Here is a 21,223-nt window from a genome sequence, read left to right on the forward strand (position 1 = left end):
CATTGTAACCAGTTAAATTCAGTTTGAACATCTGCTGTGTTTAAAGGCTTATTAAATTACACAAAGATATATTTTGTTTACCTCAAACAAAATTGATAAAGCTCTTAACTTTCCACTTCCTTTAACTGCCTCTTCAAAATCTGTAAACTGATCTGCATCATAGCAGTAGATTTGCATCTGCAATTAAAAATATTCAAATGTTATATATAAAAAAATGGTAACATTTCAACAATACAATGATTTATATTCCCATTTTGAGGAAAAAAAACCCACCCAAACAAAAAAATTTAAACAAATGTAGGGATTTTTTTACCTCTCATTTGTTTTATCTGAGGATGTAGAATGGAATTCATCAATAATTACCTATGTAAAAACAACCTGTATGACCAACATGTATTGGGGAGTGACTACTCCTAGTAGCTTTGTACGAGACGAAGATGTAATACAGCATTGTCTGTGATGCTTTGTCAGTACAGATGGAGTGTGATTTGGGAATTTTTAATTGGCTAGTGGGGTGAAAGAAATAACACTGCCCAGGGACTTATCCTGGTTTACCACTCTTCCCCATGTATAGGCAAGCCCTGGCACTACTGCCTTGCTTTCACACAGAAGTTCAAACGCTGGGAATGAGGAACAGCACAGTTGCCTGCCACATCTGCCTCTTTTGAACTGGAAGATGATGCAAAGGCATGTTGAGGGATGAGAGTTTGGCATTTGTGCATCCCAGGAAGGGCTGCTCCTCTCCTCCACCCCCCTCCCATGCTGCTGCAACCCGTTCTGCCAAACCAGCCAGGGGGACACTGGCCTGGCTGCCTATCAGAGTGGCTGCACCCAGGACCTGCTCATGTGGCTCTTGGCACACCATGGCCAAAAGAAGATCATCCAGCTCTTTGCAGCCCAGCAGCATGGGCCATGCTTTGTATCTGTAAGGCCCAGCAGCTCCCATGGGCTCTCAGTAAAGCCCTGACTTTGAAAAGTCCATTTACTCTTTGAGCAATGAACTGATGTGGAATATGATGGGCCAAATTCGTAGGAGCTTAACATTTAGTGGGAGCTTTGTCAGATTAGCAGAACTGACATCTAATACCATCTTGGGAGATGGGAAAAAATGCAGTTTAGACATTCTTAACATGCCACTAACACATTGCACTGTCCTTCTAAAATGCCTCATTTATTCTTAATTTGGATTTAAGTGAATGATTATATTTGCAAATAGATTTAAGAGGAAAAAAAAGAAATTTTGTAGAGTAGTAATGTCACAGAATGTCAAATTGTTGAAATAATCAAAATCAATTCTATACTTTACCTCAAGAGGATATTTTTGTCCTTCTAGACTATGTTCTGATCCATCTGATGATGCGTTGCATTTTCCCCAGTGAAAAGTGATCTTGCTTGCTTTGAATATGGTGTCTAACCCACCTCCACTCACATAATAATCACTTGTCAGGTTAATTTCCACTGAAAAAATTGAGAAAGAGGGGAAAAAAAAGACTATGAATAAAAAATCCAGCCAAGGCATCTATAACTCTCATACTTCAATTTTAGGTGCTAGAAGTTAAATATGATATGCTTATTTCTCTGCATTTCATAAGCAATTTGACAGGAAATTGGTTACTTAAACTAAGTAACAAGTGTGGTAATTTACTATTAGCATGGTGAATATGTTTCATTTCATGCTGTAGTTCATAAAATAGTAATTTAATGAAGTGCATTTCGTTTCCTGTTATCTGAAACTAGACACAGAGCTACACTAAAAAGCTCAAAAAGCTGATCTAGCCACCAGCTGGCTGTCTAAAAAAATAAATTCCTAAAGTACATACCTTCCTGAAAGGGTCTGTATTTCTAACAAAACCAAAAATACACACCTGCCCCCCATTTTTACCACAATTATATATAGAAATCATGAGGCAGCATTACCAAAGAATATTTTTATCAGCTTCTAGGAGGACTGTGCTGATGCAAGACTCCTTAACTGTGGAGCTTTCTCCCATGGGAAAAAGTAATGACAGGTCTTCAGCTGGACATAGCGGTACACAAACTGTAGATGGGACAGAGCATTTGTCTTCTGGAGAGAATGAGCAGGATGGGATAGACTGAAGCACCACATTTTGTCTTTATCATCTCCAGCACCTGTGAACTGTTTGATCTCTTGATAAAACAGCACTGATGGAGTTCATTTTCCCTACATTCCTTTCCTCAAAACTTTGAAGACCATTTAAACAAGCTTAGCAGTTCCTTGAAAACACCCAGATTGCTAGAGAAGAGAAAGATCTCAGTTCACTTTTAAAGACTTAAGGGAACATTTTCTCAGGGGCATTTTGAAAAGACAAAGTAATATTTGTCTCAGCTAGTAGGGCAGGAGGGAAGTAAGTTATTTGTGTAGTGGTATGTAGGAAATACGTGACAGAAAGAACAGAAATTAGGAGCAGTGATGCTAAATTGAACTAAACTAAATCAAACTAAACTAAACTAAAGCAAAAAAGCTGATCTAGGGGCCCCACTGGAACTGGTAGAGGGACAAAGACAGTTGTTACAAGGTACCTTCCTCCACACTCATGCCCAAAACAAGGAACAGTACTTCTAAAAAGTAGCTTTTAGTTACTGCATTCCTGGATTTATAAGTGGCTGTAAAAAGATTTTTCTGACAATTTATATGACACCATAAGCTTTTTTCATGGCTGGGAAAAATGAGCACTTGTAGGTGTAAATCACTTCTTTCTAAAGTGTATTTCTAAGATTGGTAAAACAAATCAGAACACAAAAGCACACATTTCTCTTCTTTGACTGTTAGGAGGCGTCTATGTGAGTAATTCAGATGAAAGTTTCTGTATTATATGTGTCTATGTGTAGGTGAGATAAATCCCAGCCTGAGCTTTTGTAACTTCAACTCATCCATGAAGTGCTTTCAGATAAGTAGGTAATTTATTTGTACTTTTAAAAAATAATTTTTGCCTACCCATTACAGACTCTAGACATACAGTAATAATTACCATAATTTCACATTAAATACCAACTCACTGTTTAGATTTAATGACATACCCATGATGGGTTGATAGACACTATGTGATTGCCTTGGCTTGTCTGTCCACGCACATAATTTTTATTTGTATGATTTCTGTTTCATTTAGCTACTGTCATCACTGTTGTTTTGTTTATTTATTTAATAGATAAATTCAGAATGCATCAGCTAAGTGAAATGAAAATTATTCAGTAAAAGTCCTTGGTTAGTTGTTTGTCCTTTATCACTTTTCAGACCTCTTAACTCCAAACATGAAATCTGACTTTTTTACCTGTTTTGCCAGTGTTGCGAATGAAAGTATCTTCCAAAGTTTCCTTTTCCCATCCATGGAATTTAAGTTTCTTCAGATTCACATTAACTTGGGTAAGGTCTTCATCTATATTAATAGGCGATTGTTTGGCACCATTACAGGCAGAATATTTCTTGCCCCAGTTCTTTTGGTTCAAAGTTCCTAGAAATCAAAACATGTGGGGTAAATACATTTAAATGCAAACTAGTATCCATACATTTTTTATTATGGTAATGTTAAAACACAGTTTGCAATCTGAGATCAGAGTACCTGCCCTTCTTTTAGACTTTGTAGCAATATTTAGCACATCTACCACTGAGTCCTACCTTCAGCAGTTAAGTCACACTCTGAACACTCTAGACATCAACACACACATTCTTATGAATCTCTAAGGAAAGCAAAAAACAACAACAAAACAGACAAGTTCTATGCAAAACAGTATGATGCAGTAGCATCAGCTCTGACAATCTTTTGTTTATATAACATACTAATGTAAGTGGAACAGTATTTTGTGTATGTTAATGTGTTTGAAAACATATAGATATTTTTCCTGACAGGGATTTCTGGCAATACTTCAAAATGCTAATTAAAACCAAGAGTTAACGATACAGATTTCAGAAAATGGAATTACTTCAACTAACTTCCCACTTACTAGCAGTTAAGAACTAATATTAGTGTATGCAGTGCATATATTTGAATTCTATTAGCTATGTTGAAATAAACCAATGCTCATTTACAGGCCAGTGTGCCACATCCAGGTCTGTCAGTGAAGATTTGCTGTACTCCAGGCAAGGACAGCTCTCCTATTGCACTCAGAAAACTCATAGAGGGAAGAAGATATGCAGCCAGTCCTGTAACCATGACAATAGGCAGTAAAAAAAAAAAAAAGATGTTCACCTGGATAGCCAGCTAGAAAGAAGCCTGAACTAAATTATTGAACAAGTACAAGTCAAGCCAGTTACCAGTATCACCTTGCTGCATTAGAATTACTGCACATGGTACGCAAACACATTTACTGCCTGCAAAGAGCAGCAGAAGGAACTGGCAGGCACAACATTCAAACAATTTAAAGGGACATCAAGCCACAGGTTTATTTATGAATGTCAGTTTCCCACAGGTGGGGACTTGAGCCCTGTACCAAGCAAGCACTAGTCCCTTTGGAAATGGTACACTGGGTAAGCTTTCAGCTCCTCCTCAAGTCAGACTTGTCGTTTAGTTGTCAGTTATAATTTATCACCCGGAAAAATAATGTAATATCCTGATTTGAAATGCACTTTCACAAGAAAAGAGTGGCTAATATTTAATCTCTTTCAAAAGTGTCCTTTAAGAAATTCCCAGCTCAAGTCCACCAATACTTGGGTATTGATCTGCTCAGGTCTTCTATAGTGAATTTTCCAAGAAATATTGAAGGCTTTTAACATTAAAAAAATAAATTAAAAAAATATAATTTAGAATAGTTAACTTTTAAACAGAAAAGCCTCCAAACAGGGTCAAAAAGGACACAAATAACAACTCTCAGCTTGCCCTGTGCATTGTTGCAAACAGGCTCCTGTTTCCAGGTCTGATTTCAGACAGCTCAGTGACTTTCCAAGCTTCAGGAAACTCTTTAAAGCTCTCTCTGGCACGTTTCTGCCAGTTTGGGTTGAGATGGCTGCCCACTGCCATCCCTTGCAGTTAAGCTGCACTCCCTACTCCATGCTCTGTTTCTTTTGCTCCTTTTGCCAAAGCCAAACACTTCCCGAGTGCTGCAGTTGCCCCAAGACAGCAGAAATCTCCATTCTCTTTCTTTCCACTGGCATACCAATCCTGTAGCTCACCTGCATTCTCTCCTTCAGAATACTTTTTTTTCCAACATGCATTTCTCTTATTCTGCTCTTCCCATCAATGACTTTAGAACTGACTAAAACACTACTCTTTTCTTTTTCCCACTATGGTGCTTTTGGGAAATTTCATCCATGCTTCTTTTGATGAAAGACATTATTGCATTTTTCATCTTGTCTTTAAATTCTCTACTGTCTACAATTACATTCAGTAAAAACAAGTAAATTAAAACCAGAAAAACTATAATCTCCTCCCAACTTCCATAGTTTTATATTTTGTGCTGTTGTATGTAGAACTTGAGTTCTTCAACTTGGCAGTCATTACTTGTGCCTCAGTGTGTAATAAAGTGCTAACATTAATCTCATGATAAAAATTGCAATCTTTGCTCATCCCAGAAAACAGTGTGTAGCTGTGGCACTGATAAAAAACTATAGAATAAAATGTACAGGAAATCAGTGGGGCAGGAACAAGGGGAATCCCCTAAAGAATGGAGTCTGAGAAAGAATGGAGAACTGCAGTCTGGTCATGATGACCCAAATTACAGTTAAGCAGCAAAATACATGCTTATCCACAAATTCTGCAAATGCGGGAGCAGATATTGGTGTGTATGTTAGCAAATAGTGCTGAATAATACAAGCAGCTTTATAGGGGGAAACAGCTGAGGTTGAGGACGAGATGTCCACACCAGATGTTTCTCAGAAGGTTTTTACCTCAGTCTAGCTCTATCTGGTCCCGTGGGCTGTATACCCATTGGCTGCTGAAGAGTATAAGGTACTCTCCTGCAACACAATTCCTGTTTGGTGCCAGTTAAGATGAACCCATGCTACACAGCGTGAGACAACTCCATCTTGCAAACCAAAGCTTAGTAAGTGATGTGCAAACAAGTTACTTCAAAAGTCCACTCCTGATCTGAACTAAAATGCTAACATAAATTCATCTGGTGTAGGCAGCAGGTGGTGGAACTGCTGCAGTTTATATAACTTGCTGAAAACCAAAGAAAAAATGAAATAACTGAATGTTTTTAAACAAGAGCAGATTGTTTTACTTATAGGTGTTATGATGGAAATCATAAATCAAAGCTGTGCCAGCCATTTTGAAAAAATATTGTTGAAACTGAGCTTTGAAAATGAATTCTCCCAAACTGTGCTTTGGAAATCTGAGGAGAACAAAAATATGCACAACATATCTTCAAGAGTGCAAGAGGAAGAATATTTGTCAAAGGTTCCAGATCTGAAAAAGTAACTGACAATTCACAAAAAATGGAAATAAAACTGAACCAAGTAGATTAAATGGAGGCTATGGCCTATACCATAACCTTTACTACACTTGTCCAGTGCAGAATGTCTGAAGAAAATTTTCCTAGCTTTTCTTTCTAGGAAATGTTCACATCTAACTCCACTCCTCAACCTTAGCCCCTATGATTCCACTCCTACAATGAGCATTCAGTTCTCCTTTTGGCTTCCACTTCAGCTCTCCCTGACAGAAAGAAATAGAGGTCCTGGAGTGTGCCTAGAGAAGGGCAACACAGCAGGTGAAGGGTCTGGAGTCCGAATCTTATGAAGAGAAGCTGAGGGAGCTGGGGCTGTTTAGCATGGGGAAAAGGAGGCTCAGGGAAGACCTTTAATGAAATAGATGTGAATCTTAGAGTTTATTTTATAGATGAAAGACAGTAAAAAAGAGAGATGGATTCTTTACCTCTTTCTTCCTCTCCATTTTTATCAGCATTTGCTTTCATGATGTTAAAATTGCTTCTATAAATATAGATTGGACACACATAGGAGATTAAAGATAACCTCTGTGTGTGGGCTATTAATAATGGACTTTACTTATCAAAAATGTTATTGACTTATCACTTTGAAATGTTAAATTATTTCAATTATTTATTTTTAGCAAACATATTTTATCTAAGATATGAAAAACCAGAAATAAGGCCACACAAAGATATGAGTACTTACACTGAGACAAAGTTTAAATTTAGATGCCAAATCAATATGGCTCTGAATTCTAAAATACAGAATCATTATGCCAAAGGTTGCTCAATGCACTCTGTAATGCTCTAAGGCAAAAGAATTATTTTAGTTCTCAATCTGGATGAGTGCACTACTGACACAAAGAAAGAAATTCTCCCAATATGGTCTTGGGAATCTTACTACAGCTTGTATTCCAAAGGGTGTAATATAACACTTTGCATTCTAGGGAAACATTATGGTCATCAAAAAATGGATTACTCAAATTTCACATATTAGTGAATAGAAGGCAATGCTTCTGTGTTATCTTGATCTTTACTGGAATGGTTTTAGGATTTTGTTTTTTTCCCCTCCAAAAGCCCTAGCTACTCCCACATCCTGATCATGATCAGTCTCATAAGTTTATAAAAATTTTTACAATTGGAAAATTTGTGAATTTAATGGATGAAACTACTTACCTAGACAGAGTTGTAACTGTGAAGGAGTTTAGGCTTCCAGGTTTGGGCTTAGCCATTTATTATGCCTGTCTCAGTGATGCAGTTGCTTGGTTTACCAGTACTGGATTTCTTGCCAAAATCTCAGCCAAGTTTTCAAAAATAAAATCGTGCTGGTTTGGTTACTGAGAGTCAGACCACAGAGTAGATCCAGAAAAATGTAATAGCACTGAAACCCTCAAAGTTCAACACTGATAAAGTAACTGGCCTATAAATGAGCAGAAGTCAAATAATATTTATCCCATGGACTTTTTCTGTCACTCATACAGTGACAAAGAGATTAATTCAACATGGATACTTACTGTGGGGTGTAATACCTCAAATAAAGCAAACTGAATCAACAGAAAATTCTAGCTGCTTTGCAACCAGATGCATTCATGCAAGACAAATAATCTAATCTCTTATTCCATTTAGCACTTTATTAATAATTTTTGTATCTAAATATCAGCTTACCTAGACTGTATCTTGTGTATTGTGTCTACATGCACATAAACATGGATTATATGTGAGAATACCCTGAAAGATGGCACAGCACTTACCTGTAGTCAGCTGAACCCTATCACCTTAATCTTTCCTGCTCCTCATTTAAGATGTCCTGACCACTTACCTCTTATTAAAATCTGTCATAGAAGATGTGTCAGGAAAATACTAATGAAACATTTTGCTATCTTCAGACTGTAGCTATTTATACCATTTTTATTTGCTTGTTTTTTGAACATAAACTATGTGCTTTTTCATATCTAGAGTCACAGAGACGTTGCTCAATAAAGTAGTCAAAACCAACCAAGTAAGAAAAAATGTTTTGTTTTTCTTTCCACTTTATTGCCAGATAGAATAAACTAGTTGTTGAGATACAGAGGAAAACTAATCAGTCCTATAAAATACAGTGGCTATCTGTTATTTTCTCTTCCTGGGATTCAGTCTGATGATTCATAGTTTAGACTAAGTGAATTACTGAGCAAAATGCATAGGAAGATAAATGCCAGTGGACAGCTTTCTTTCATAATGGCAATTGCTGCTCCTCTTTTTTCATTGCCTAAAATATCTGGCCATTGCAGGCTAGTTAGAAAATATACAATCAAATACTTCTCTGCTAGAGAAATACAGATTATCACAGATGCTCCATCTGCAGGGCACTCAGTGGGACAGCTGTTCAGACTAGAAGAAGGATTATGGGAGAAATTCAGTGAAGATTTTAAGGTACCTCTCTTTTGTTATTCTCATCTCATCACTGCTGAATCTGCATATAAGTGCAGATAGAAAATTATGTAGTTATATATAATGAAAACTTGCCTCATAATTTTTTTATAATTACTGTAATGTTATGATCTAAGCAATATGTTTCAACTAAGTATTAAGGAAGGAAGTTTGGTACAGTGCCAATTGAGAAAATGTCCAGTAAAAAGTAACACATTCTTCTTCCTGCTTTATTTAATTCTTGACAATACATGAAGCCTTAATTTGGCTTTATAACTTCTAACCTTGTTCCAAGGAATTCAGATTGTAGCAGTTATTTCCTTTACCTTCAGCAATACTTTAAAGCATAACACTGAACACAACACTGTGACAAGGATCATTTCAAGGTCACAAATAACCAGAGCTGAAAACAGAACTGCAATACATGGAACTGGCTCACTTTTAGACTAAGAAATAAGTACCAAGAAACCTGGCCTATGGCTTATTTTCATATAACATACACACATTTTAATTACTTATCAATGTGTCATGGCAACATTTGGTCTCCCACATGAGAGTGTTTGGTCTTCCACAAGAGAGGACTCCCTACCTGTTTTTCAGCTGTTTCACATGTTGCTAGCAGGGAAGCAAGAATAAAATGGGACAATCACAGGTTTAGGCCTCCCTGATTCAGAACATAAAAGCAGCATTTTTTAAACATGATGCAGCCCCATGAGCAGTTAATCTGTACTTCCTAGAGGGAAAGCTTACCCCCAAATATATGACTACTGTACATAGAACAAGTGGATGTTTATTGTCCTTCTGTTGGTGAACATGGGCATAAATGAAGCTTATGGTGGTATCTCCCTCTTCCCCACATCATGCAAGTACCATTTTGTGAGAAATGGAATGGCTGCACATGAAAGAAATTGTGTAAACTCAAAGGTTGTACCAATTTAAACAGGCCTAAAAAGTGCACTTTAAAGGACTGTCAGCTGGAGCAAAGAAAGAGGAAGCTATAACCTACTTCAAGCACAGCATTAAGCACCTGTCTGACAAGTGATAGTTCATGCAGTCCCAGGAGATGAGCACAGTGAAACTCATCTTCAGCAGCAAGAAACCTCATTTTTGCTGGAGTAAAGATCACCATCTAAGCCTAATGACTCGCATTATGGCTGTGTTAGTCTTCACTTTTCTCTCCTCATTATTACAAAGTAGACTCTACTGTATTTTAAAAATTATCTTGCATGACAGAACCAGGCATTCCAGGCACACTGTTGTAAAGAAACAAAATGCAATGATGAATTTTAGAATAGAGTATATAATCTCCTCCTCAGCTCGGCAGATCTAACAATATTTGCTTTCACTGAGAAAATCAATATAGCCTCCTTTCCCTTCTATTCTGGCATGATCTCCCTCCTGTCCTCTTTCTTTCTTCTTTCTTTCCCCTGCTCTCTTCCCTCTATTCTCCCTCCCATTAAATTGTTAACAGGCAGTCTGTTTAGTTCCATGAGAAGTCCTGTTGTGGTATAGCATAGGGGCACTTTTTCCTATTATCAAATACATGCATTACTATGTTGCTACCACCCAGGAAAAAAAACTTGGATCAGCACAAGCCTATCTAGAAGAATAATACATTTCATAAAGGCTGCAGTTATGAGTTCTGACACAAAGACTCCTGAATTATAAAAATAATCCACAAGTAGGTTCTCTGGGCTTTGAATCGGATTGGCTCTGAGCATATAAAACATCACTATTGAACAACAGTAGTGGAACTGAGACTACAGAAGTCCCACAAATAGCCATCAAAAAGGTCAGCATTTAACTCTGAATTGCAAAAAGGATAATGTCTACCAGTAATTCTGGTTCTTTCCTCCCTAGGTTCTCATTTTCACACAATCTCAATTTTTATAAAATTAAGCTCCTAAATATCTCCAAAAGAACATAATACCATAGGAAATTTGGATTACTTTAAGCATATTTTAGCAGGATTTCGTATCACACTTCTATGGGAATTTCAGTACATATTCTGTTTGCATAATGGTAAGGATAAATTGAGGTGACGGGCAGAAATGTGTTATACAGAATTATATTGAGCTATAAGGATTTCTTATACAGAGCCATAGCTTATGTGTGTTTATCCACACAATTGTTTCTCATATTTTATTTTCTGCTTTAGAAAGACAATTCTAGTTCATAAAATGGCCTTTTTGGCAAGGATTTTTGACTACAATGACTAAAAACTTTAATTCTCTTTCCCTTATCTCCCCAAAATAAAAGAAAATCCTTTGTAAAATGTTAAAAAACAACCCCCTCTTAATATTACACAAACCTTACTTCACTAATGGCATTATTTTATTTAGATTAAATATAATTTCAGCATTACCATTATGTTTACATTTTGTTCAAAAACTTTATACAGATAATTTTAGAACTGCCATAGCAATGTCAGTGGATGTACATAACTGTTTCTCTGATAATTCATGTTAAGTTTAAGTAATACTATTACCTGATTAGACTTTTTTGAAATTATCATATCCTGAAAAACACTCTTTATAAACTCTTCCACTGAGAGCTATTTTACCCAGTCTTGATGCGATAACAGCATTATGCAAATTATACAGCAAACATTTCTTTCAAGTACTTATGCATATACAAGTTGTGCAGATCTCTGTTTTTCCTTTGGAGGTGTATAAATAGCCTAAACATCTTTTAAAACCTTTCAGTACTAAGAACTCTCAAAGCCACTTTCAATGCTGAGTAGTTATTCTCAAGAGTGCAGAGCTAAAAGCTATTCAGCAGTAGGTGCAATCCACCTCAGATTTGGAACTTGCTGCCATTGATAGGATTTTCCTTCACAACCTTTACATTCTTTCCTACAATGGGAAATGTTGGAAATAAGGATGGAAGCAGCATCAACTGGACAGAGGTATACAACTCATGCATCTTTGGGCAGCTGTGGTCTCATGTCTATATCAATCAGCCAGTGAGTTCCTGCACTTTCTTTGGCCTCACTGTGATAAAACTTACCTAAAATGTCTTGCTACTTTTAGGAGCACAGCTTTCTACTTCATATTTTCTGAAATGAAGAATTCATTGCACTGCTTGTGTTCAGAAGCAAAAAAAAAAAAACTGTCGCCTACCTATTCCACTTAAGACAAATGTTCAGAGTGAGGAAGTTTTCATATCAATGCTAAATTAAAATTCACTAAATTTTTAAACAGTTTAGTACTTGGGTTTTTTTTAAGAACTACACAATCTAATATAAAATCTTCCATGAAGATTGCTATATCATTTTTCTTTGTCATTTCTCCTTGAAGAAAATATTTTTTCATATATACACAGAGGAAAGTAGAAGATGATCAGATGAACATGTTTCTTATTTTTGTCACATTATTACCTCGGGAATAAATATATAAGGTACGTTTTTTCACCTGCAAATATTTCATTGTTACTTTTTTTATTAAATAAACCATTTAAGTAGGAAGAGATCTAGCATTTATCACAGTAGAATAAATTTAAGGAATGACTCTTGGTCTGTTCATCTGCTTTAATCAAGAAGTTATTCTGGCAGGATCAAGAGTAACACATGATATTCCTGACCCACTAACATCACCTAACTATCAAGTGTCTCCCCAGTGCAGAGCAGTAATTTTCTTCTGCATAGAATTATGCTATCACTCACATAAAGGGTATTAGTGAGTCCTCAGAGGGGACTGAATGCACTGAAGTAACTTCAGTACCAAGTCATCCCCAGTACTGAAGAATCCAAACACTTCTTGATTTGTAGGGGGAGATTAAATTTTAATAAATTTTACCTATCACTGCTTCTCCTTTCATTCTCACTCTTGTTGGAAAGTATCAATTTTATGCTCAGGAAGAAATTTATACTACCTGAAACATCTCTTGAATTTAAACATTTTGGAAACACATTTACTGAATTCCTCCAGACTAAACATTTTCAGACAAGAATCTTGTCCATTCAGTCTGCAAAGAGTTGGACAGCAATAACTGAAACAGGTCTGCTGTTAGGACAAAATCTCCCCAGTAGGTGTCTGTTGTGCACCCAAATGGATTGCAGTTAATCAAAGTAAAGAGACCAAATCACATTACAGTTCATAGATACCCAAATTTTCACCAAAAGCTCCCCTAAATATCCTATCACTGTTTGTGCCTTAAGACACTGTTAATTTGACTAAGCTGAAGAACCAAAATCAAAGCTGATTTTGGATAGTCGTCCCTTGCCACAGTCTCCCAAGGCACAGATTCAGCTGTATGAGCCCAGTGACCCTCAGAGCACACAGCCAACAGCACCAAGGGGAGAGCAAAGCCCTGCAGCTGTGCCTCCTGCCCTTCAGGGACATTCCAGGCAATTCCCATTATAGTACAATATCCCAGCAGTTACAACTAGGCAGAGTATTTGGCACAATGTAATTATGCTCCTCAGCCAAAAGAAAATTATTCACCCTCCATATTTTGCATTTTCCATAACGCCTGAGAATAGTTAAAAGGGAAGGAGAACAAGTCTTCTTCATTCATTCTGCCAGTGCTGCGACATGCTGAGGCTAAAAATTCAAGCATCATTGGGCCTTAAGAAGATAAGGGGAGGGATGGCTGATTTTGTAGCCCAGCAGATGGAGCATTCAGTAGGGAAAGAGCAGGGATGACACAAATGGACTGAGGCAGGCATCTTTCTGTGAACTGGTGTATTCTGAAGAAAATAACTCCCCCTTGTGCTATTTATGTGCCTAATGTAGGTGCCTAACTTTGAACTGTGAAGTTTAAGAAGATATACCTTCTCTACCATCAGCACTATTACAATGGGACACTCTAAATCTCTGTGCTCTTGAGAAGCCTATACAGAACTTACTGCAAAATTCTTCAGCTTCCACTGGCACATATAAGCCCTAAATCAGTGTCTATTTTTTCTGTAGTATTTCTCTGGTGTTTTGGTTCTCATTTGAATTAGGTCTCACCCTCACAACCAGATTGATATGCACAGTCACCTGTTCTGGTCACAGAACAAAACATCTAGTGTATCATTAGTTTCTTCATATAAATAGATCATATTTCTGTAGCAAATCAAACTCCAATTAGAGCAAGCAATTGTTAAAAAATATTAAATATAATAAGTTTCTAGTTGCTTTATAGTTGCTATTCCAACTCAGTTGCAAGGGCAACAAATAGCCCTGTACACATTTAAAGCTTTCTGACACAGTTCCATAACTATTTAATCATAGAACCATAGAATGCCAGGTTTGAAGGAACCTCAGTGATCATCTCATTCAACCTTTCTGAGAAAAAGCACAGTGTAGAAAAGATGGCCCAGAACCCTGTCCAGCTGAATCTTACAAGTGTCCAGGATGAGAAGTCCACCACTTCCCTGGGGAGATTATTTCAATGTCTGACTGTTCTCATTGTGAAAAATTTTCCTCTTGTGACCGAAATCACAAAACCTCTATTGACGTAAATTTGCATCAAATTGTGATGCCTAATTACAATATTTTCAAACAAGAAACTCAGATTGCATATTGTCATAATTTAACCCCAAACAACAACTAAATATCGTGCAGATATTTGCCCACTCCCCACACCCCAGTGGGGATGGGAAAGATAAGCAGAAAAATAATAAAATTCATGGGTTGAGCTATGAAGAGTTTAATTGGAAATTACAGTAAATTACAATAGTAATGTTAATAATCCTAATGATAACAGTAATGAAAAAGGAGAGAAAAAGAGAGAGGAATGAAACCCAAGTGAAACAAGTGATGCACAATAAACTTGTCTTCATCCACTGACCCTGTTCCCCAGCAGCAACTGGCTCCCAGCCAACTACCCTGAGTTTATAGATTGAATCTGATGGTCTGTAGGGAATACCACTTTGGCCAGTTTGAGTCATTTGTTCTAGCTCTGCTCCCTCACAGGTTCTTTGCACCTCCTCACTGACAGAACATGGGAAACTGAAAAGTCCTTGACTTAAGAAAAGCACTACTTTGCAACAACTAAAACATCCGTGTGTTATTAACATTATTCTCATACTAAATTCAAAACAAGAACCGTGGCAGCTAAGAAATAGAAAATTAACTGTATCCAAGCCAAAACCAGGACACATGAAAAATAATTGGGAAAATTAGAGAAGAAACCTCACCTAGTTTATGCAAAGTATAAACCAACCACTTACTGGTTTGAAATATTATTTTTCTGTAAGAATCTCTCTTTTGCTTACCATGTGTACTCTACACCACAATGTATCAGTCACCTCTCTAATTCTTTGAGGAGCTGTATATTACTTCTTCCTAATTAGGGTAGCTGTGGATGACTAATGTAAGCATTGATTACAATTGGGGTGGGAAAAGTGGCAAAAGGTTATGGTCATTAAAGAGAAGATACAACACCTGAGCTACTAGCTAAGGCATATCACACAGGTAAGACATAGAGAAGCCCAAGTACTGAATCTTCATCTCTTGGTATAGTTTTGAAGGTATGAAAAGGTTAATCTCATTCTTGAAGAATTTGCACAACATTACACAGAGATTTCAGTCTATGGGACTGATCAAAAAAACCCTATAGGTAAATTATACAATTCTTTTGCATCAATTCTAAAATAGTGAATAACATATTACATAAAAAAAAAGGTGGGAGCTTGGGGGTGGGAAAGCAAGGCAAAAGAACTATGTAAATGAAAGTTTCTGAGAAAATGCAGAGACAGGTTCTTGCATATGTAATTGTGAAGTCTTTGAAAATCATTTCTCTCTGCTGTAGGCAACAGCTTTTCCCTTCATGAGAACAAGTTCTATCTTGGAATAATACTCAGAATCTTTTATTTCCAGTACAGCCTACCTCCCTGTGGGGTAACATCAAATCTAGAAGATTCAGTGAGTGGAGTTTCCATGGAATTGTTTCTGCAAAGAACAGATGTTTTTGACTTCACAGAAAATACTGCCAGTTTGTGACTGTGAGTCATGGAAGATCTGGTGAAAACCATTTTTTTTCTATATTGCCTGTACTTTTTCTAATATCCTGTTTCACTGCAGTTCTGATAAATAGTTCCTTGACTCATTGTTTTGAAACTCTTATTCTGTGGGGATTTACCATTGCAAACTTCTTTTGAGACTCACTCAGTCTTATCATCTCTTAGCTTGCCATGTTCTTTTATTTCCTTCATTCTCTGGTTTTGTAATGATCTGCCTTTTGTGTGAGATTCTTATTAGATTCACAGAACCACAGAACAGCTGAAGGTGGCATGGACCTCTGGGCCTCATTGTACAGCCACCCCCCCCCCCACCCCGCCCCTTAAAATTATATCATCTAAAGACAGTTGCCTAGGACCAGGCTTTCAAATATCTCCAGGCATGCAGATTCCACAATTCTGAACAACCTGAGTCAGTGTTCAGCTCCTGTCACAGGAAAAAAAAAATGCTTCCTAAAGTTTAAAGGGAACATCTTGTGTTTCAAATTCTGCCTATTGTCTTCACTGGACTCTCTTGAATCACAGAATGGGTTGGATTAGAGGTGACCTCAAGAATCATCTAGTTCCAACCCCTCTGCCATGGACTGGGGCACCTTTCACCAGACCACATTGCTCAGACTATCAATACATCCATGACTCCAGTACTGAGGTGTCCAGTAAAGTACTCCAGGTGTGGCCTCACCAGGGATGAATACAGGGGAAGGATCACCTCCCCCTTTCTGCTGGCATTACTCTAGCTGGTGCAGCCCAGGTCAACATTTTTTTTTTTTTTTTTTTTTTTTTTTTTTTTTTTTTTTTTTTTTGTGCCGCAAGGACACATTGTTGACTCATGACCACCAGGACTACCGGGTCCTTTTCTAAAAAGCTGCTTTACAGCTGGCTGTCCCCCAGCATGTGCTACTGCCTAAGGATCTTCCTTCCCAAGTGCAGAACTTCTCACTTTCCTATGTTCTTCTTCATGAGGTTCCTGTCAGCCCACTTCTCCAGTCTGATGAGGTCCCTCAGCACTCCTTGAGCAATCATCATCAGCAATCTTGCTGAGGGTCCACTCTGCCCCATCATCCAAATCACTGACCAAGATAGACATTATTATGCTTTTCCAGTATTACTCTTTTCCCATTATGCTGAACATGGTAAAGAAAATAACAATACAAACTTGTTAAATCAAGTCAGAAAGAAAATGTCTTCACCAGAACTACATAAACTCTATCAGAGCTAAGAGCTCCTGAGGTATTACAAGTACCCTGCATGACCATCCTGGGCCCCTCTCATTTGTGAGATGAGTTGAGTACACTCCTCCACATCTTGGAAAATCATATTCCATGGGCACATTGGCAACACCAGTAATAGGCATAGCCTGAAGAGCACTATTCTTGCTTCTGCAGCATCAACCTGTAATATAACTGCCATTCCACCAAACTGAAATACTGAGGGACACTCTGAGGGTCTCATGATGTTGGCATTCAGTCTCATCTAGGAGGGATTTTTGCTGACAATTGTGTCCTTGTCCAACATCTTAGCTGAGCAGAATTTAATTAAAACATGTCTCCTGAGAACACTTGATCACTGTTCAAATAATCCCCAGCTTGCAGACACAGAGCACTAAGGGAGCTTTACTCCCTGCCCTTGCCCACTCTGCATTCCCATGTCCTTTGACTTGGCTGCAGCTGTATATCTGCATAAACCACCCCCCCTTCAGATTAGGTCTGACAACTCCCTCTTTGATAATAAATAGAGCCCATTGAAATACTGTAAATCTTGATCTAACCTTTAATTTGGTACATAATTTAATTTCATATTAGGACAAACTCTTAGTTGCATAAGTTAAATATTACCATTACACATACCATAATGGTTTCCTTGTTAATGGTGCTGCTGATGATTGCTAAAAATTTGGCAGATGTCCTTCCCCAGATGTGTTACTTAAGTAGCTGTTTAGGATGAGAATTTCCAATCCTCTGCATTATAATTTTTACAGTTCTCACCCTGTACACAGTGAGCATTTTATGGAGCACAAACACGTAAGAACTTACTCCATTTTAACCGGTTTTGAAAACAAAATGTTTCTTTACAACTACTGCAGGAAACAAAGTGTCACTGGCAGTATACTGTTGTCTCTTTTGTATCTGGCCAGTACTGAAACGTTGGTAGCTGACACTGAAAACAAATTTGCCAATTTTCAGCTGCAGTGGCTAATGAGTGGCTTATGAGAGAGCTAAAGAAAGGGAGAACTTGCATTCAAGAAGGGTCATTAATGTTCTGGGCTCCTGTGAAGCATTAACTTTACAGCCATTCTCAAGTCAACAATATTTTTGTTCTCTCCTCCTCACTGAGAGTATTGTATAAAAAAGGGTCATCAGTTTGCAAATCTGGCATCTACTTACATTGTTTAAAAATCTTACCAGACTCCTATTAGTATAATGAGTCCTGACATATATTTCCTAATTTGCTGTATGATATAACTACTGTGGACAACTATAATCATACTCTAATTGCTTTTTTCAAAAGAGGTTTTTAAAAATTGCTCTATTGATCTGAGATGTAAACTGCATCTGTGATGGTATAAACAATATGTCCTGTGGGACGACGACATTAATATTTTATTACTAACTTCTTGCATAGCCTCCTACATGAGCTGTGGAATGTAAAAACAACCTTAATTGAAGCAGAGGAGGAAAACCAAAAAGTGAGTATATAAATAAATTCTGAGAAATATTTAGTAATTTCAAGATTGCATAAGCTGCATTTCTACATAAGATGTTGGCATTTGAACTGCAGGTTTTCTGCCCTGCATAGCATTTAAAGGATGCTCGTTGCAAAATCAAAACCTGGTCAGTCATTTTCAAGAAATCAGATTACTTGGTTCGAAGGAGTGCATTTGTCATTTGACATCACATTGTCTATTTTTAGAGGATGCTTTCTCATGAGCATCCATATGCCATTGTTTTATTCAAACAAAAAGAAGGAACTGAGGGGAAACATGGGCAGAAGTTTCTGGCCATCTCTCTGCAGCAGTGCACAGGCTCAATGCAATATATCTAATGCATCTGGTAAAACACACGATGCAGCCAAAGGCAAAAGGACTTGAAGGGGAGAGCCAGAGTTCATAAATTAATTGCCTTTCTCTCTTCACTGGTTATATTGAAGGCAGGCACCTTTCAAAGGTCAGTCCAAATGTCCAATCAGTTTTTTCTTAATAGCAATGGGAATGACTGCCACAGATTATATTCCACTACATCTGCACTAGTTATTAGAGCACTGGTTGAGAAAGCAGTGACTTGAATTTTTAGGTTTATTCTTCCTGAAAGAGTTATGCCAGGATATTGAGAAAAGGCCTAAGCAGTAAAAGAGAGAAGTGTCCATTCTTCCCAAGAAGGCTGGGCTGCTGCGGGCTCTGGGCAGCAAAAGACTTCTGCTCTCAAGCTGAAAAGGAGTCTGACTTCACCTTGTGGTTTCAGAATTTAGGGTAGGGGAAGGAGGACAAGGGAACAGACTGAAGTTCTTTTAGGTCTTGTTTTTGCCTTTTGCCTTCCAGTGAGCTGTGCTAATTTGCAGGAAAATTGCACCATGTTGTGGGAAGAAGAAAGGAGCTGTACAAGGTTAGATAAGACAAGTTTCAGTTCATGTAAGTGCCTGCCACTTTGTAGACCCTAAGCTGCAAAGTTATGGGGAATGGGCAACATGGAGATCACAAATATGTAAAAAGAAAACCAAATGTATTCCTGAGGGGCATTTCTAATGGAAAAGTATTGCTTGATTGTGTATTTCATTTCACTTTAACTAATTAATAGCTGTGGATGCTTAATTTGAAAATAAAGAAGGAGACAAGTGATACTTGAGCCTGATGAACATGATGCACTTATGCAGAGACAGACAGCCCTGCTCCTCATACATACCAGCACTTCTATGCTCTGCTATCAGAAGATACCCCAGTGATTCCCAACAACTAAAAGAGTCACTCCATGGTTATAAGAATACATCAGAGGGAAGAAGAAAGATGTTTTGGAAGTGACAGAGACATTTTTTTCCTGACTGCACCTCTGCCTTCAAATCAGCAAAGTGCATAGACCTGTAAATTACAGTGTCTTAAGTTCCCAGTAACCTCAAGGGACTACTTAGCTAGAATCAGGTCCTAATTTCATTTACAAATGTATCTTAGGCTAAAAGGGCATCTGCTTACATGTACTCCTCTAATGTACCGGTTTGCAATAAAACCATGCAAAAAATTTACAGGGTCATGTCAGTGCTCTGGGCTGCTCAGAGAACAGAAAGTAGTTTGTGTTTTTAAAGAACATATACAAAAAATTTGCAAGGATATGTGGATGCAAGCCTGACATTTTAAAAAGTGACTACAATTGTTTTTTTTCTAGATCTGCTATTGTTGGGTTGGTTTTGTTTGTAACTATTCCATCTCTAGGCATAAGTTCTGGCTCCATTATGCAGCATCATTATGACACAAAAAAGAAATCTAACATTATCCTCACAGAGACATGGATTCATCATACACCCCAGTGCAGTTACCTCTGAGAATATTATAAGGAATGTTTCAGCTAGGGAGGAAGCAAGAGTGTGACATAAAAGAAAGTGATTCACCAACAGCAAATGTGTGAGCACTAGTGATGCACAGTGATACTGCTGAAGGAAGCTGTTGGAGGTGTTCTGAGACAGCAGGCTGGAAAAGCTGATTTCTCATATTATCTCATTAAGAAAATGTGAATGCTAGAGCAAATACAAAGCAGCCAGTAGAAACTACTAGTTGAGTGAACAGGTGACTCACCTATTTGTAGGCTCTGTGAAATAGGGCCCTGCTAGTCCACAAGGCACACAAATGCAGAACAGGATAAAAGCAGTACAAATGCAGACTACTCAACCCTCAGGCTCCTCCAACAGAGAAGTCAATACATTCCAGCTGCTGACAGTCCTGATGATCCCAGCTGCTAAGTGGACAAGAAAGGAAATACTGCCTGTCTTCACTGTTCTGACTTCAGGCTTGCAGTAGTCCAAGAGATAGAAAATTAAATCAAATTAAATCCATTTAATCTTAAATTGTCTGCAACAAATGTCCAAAGAAAAGCAAATTATTTTGGATTTCAAAAAGGCATCCAAAAGTTTTGGAAGTGTAAGTGATTGATAAAATCCACAAAAAGTTATGAACTTAGAGTTACAAGAAATCTTCAATGTTAAATTTGAATTGTAGATACAAATCAGGCAAGGCCCAGAAACAAGTCTGAGTGACTTAAGAATTTACTTATCACAGACAGAGGTTTCCATCCTACTGGATTCTACTAAAATTCCATTCAAAATTATTACAGTAGTCTAAATCACCCAGGTAACATTAAATTATTTCAACAAATATTTTATGTCAGGGCATGGTGTCAAGAGCTTGCCCAATAAAAACTTGCCTTATACAGAAACTGAGTTGATAAAATAAAAGCTGCCTCATCCTTCCAGAATCCAGATCCAAAATAAGGATGTATCGGGCTTTCA

The 21,223-nt window shown here is 37.6% G+C and overlaps 1 protein-coding gene across 9 annotated transcripts in view; it reads right to left on the bottom strand.

Moving 5' to 3' along the window:
- PTPRZ1 (protein tyrosine phosphatase receptor type Z1) overlaps positions 1-21,223 on the bottom strand; it is a 131,992-nt gene that overhangs the window by 55,459 nt on the left and 55,310 nt on the right. For all 9 annotated transcript variants that reach the window (XR_014952009.1, XM_021553442.4, XM_021553447.3 and 6 more), the window contains 3 exons: positions 3,291-3,470; positions 1,307-1,458; positions 82-177 (listed from right to left, as the gene is read on the bottom strand). Coding sequence is in view for 8 of the 9 variants with exons in the window: in XM_021553442.4 (XP_021409117.3) it covers positions 82-177; positions 1,307-1,458; positions 3,291-3,470 (428 nt within the window). In the remaining variant the exon portion in view is untranslated. The remainder of the gene's footprint in view (positions 1-81; positions 178-1,306; positions 1,459-3,290; positions 3,471-21,223) is intronic.

The sequence above is a fragment of the Lonchura striata genome, chromosome 1A (genome assembly GCF_050655825.1).
Source record: "Lonchura striata isolate lonStrDom1 chromosome 1A, ASM5065582v1, whole genome shotgun sequence".
Classification (NCBI taxonomy): Eukaryota; Metazoa; Chordata; class Aves; order Passeriformes; family Estrildidae; genus Lonchura; species Lonchura striata.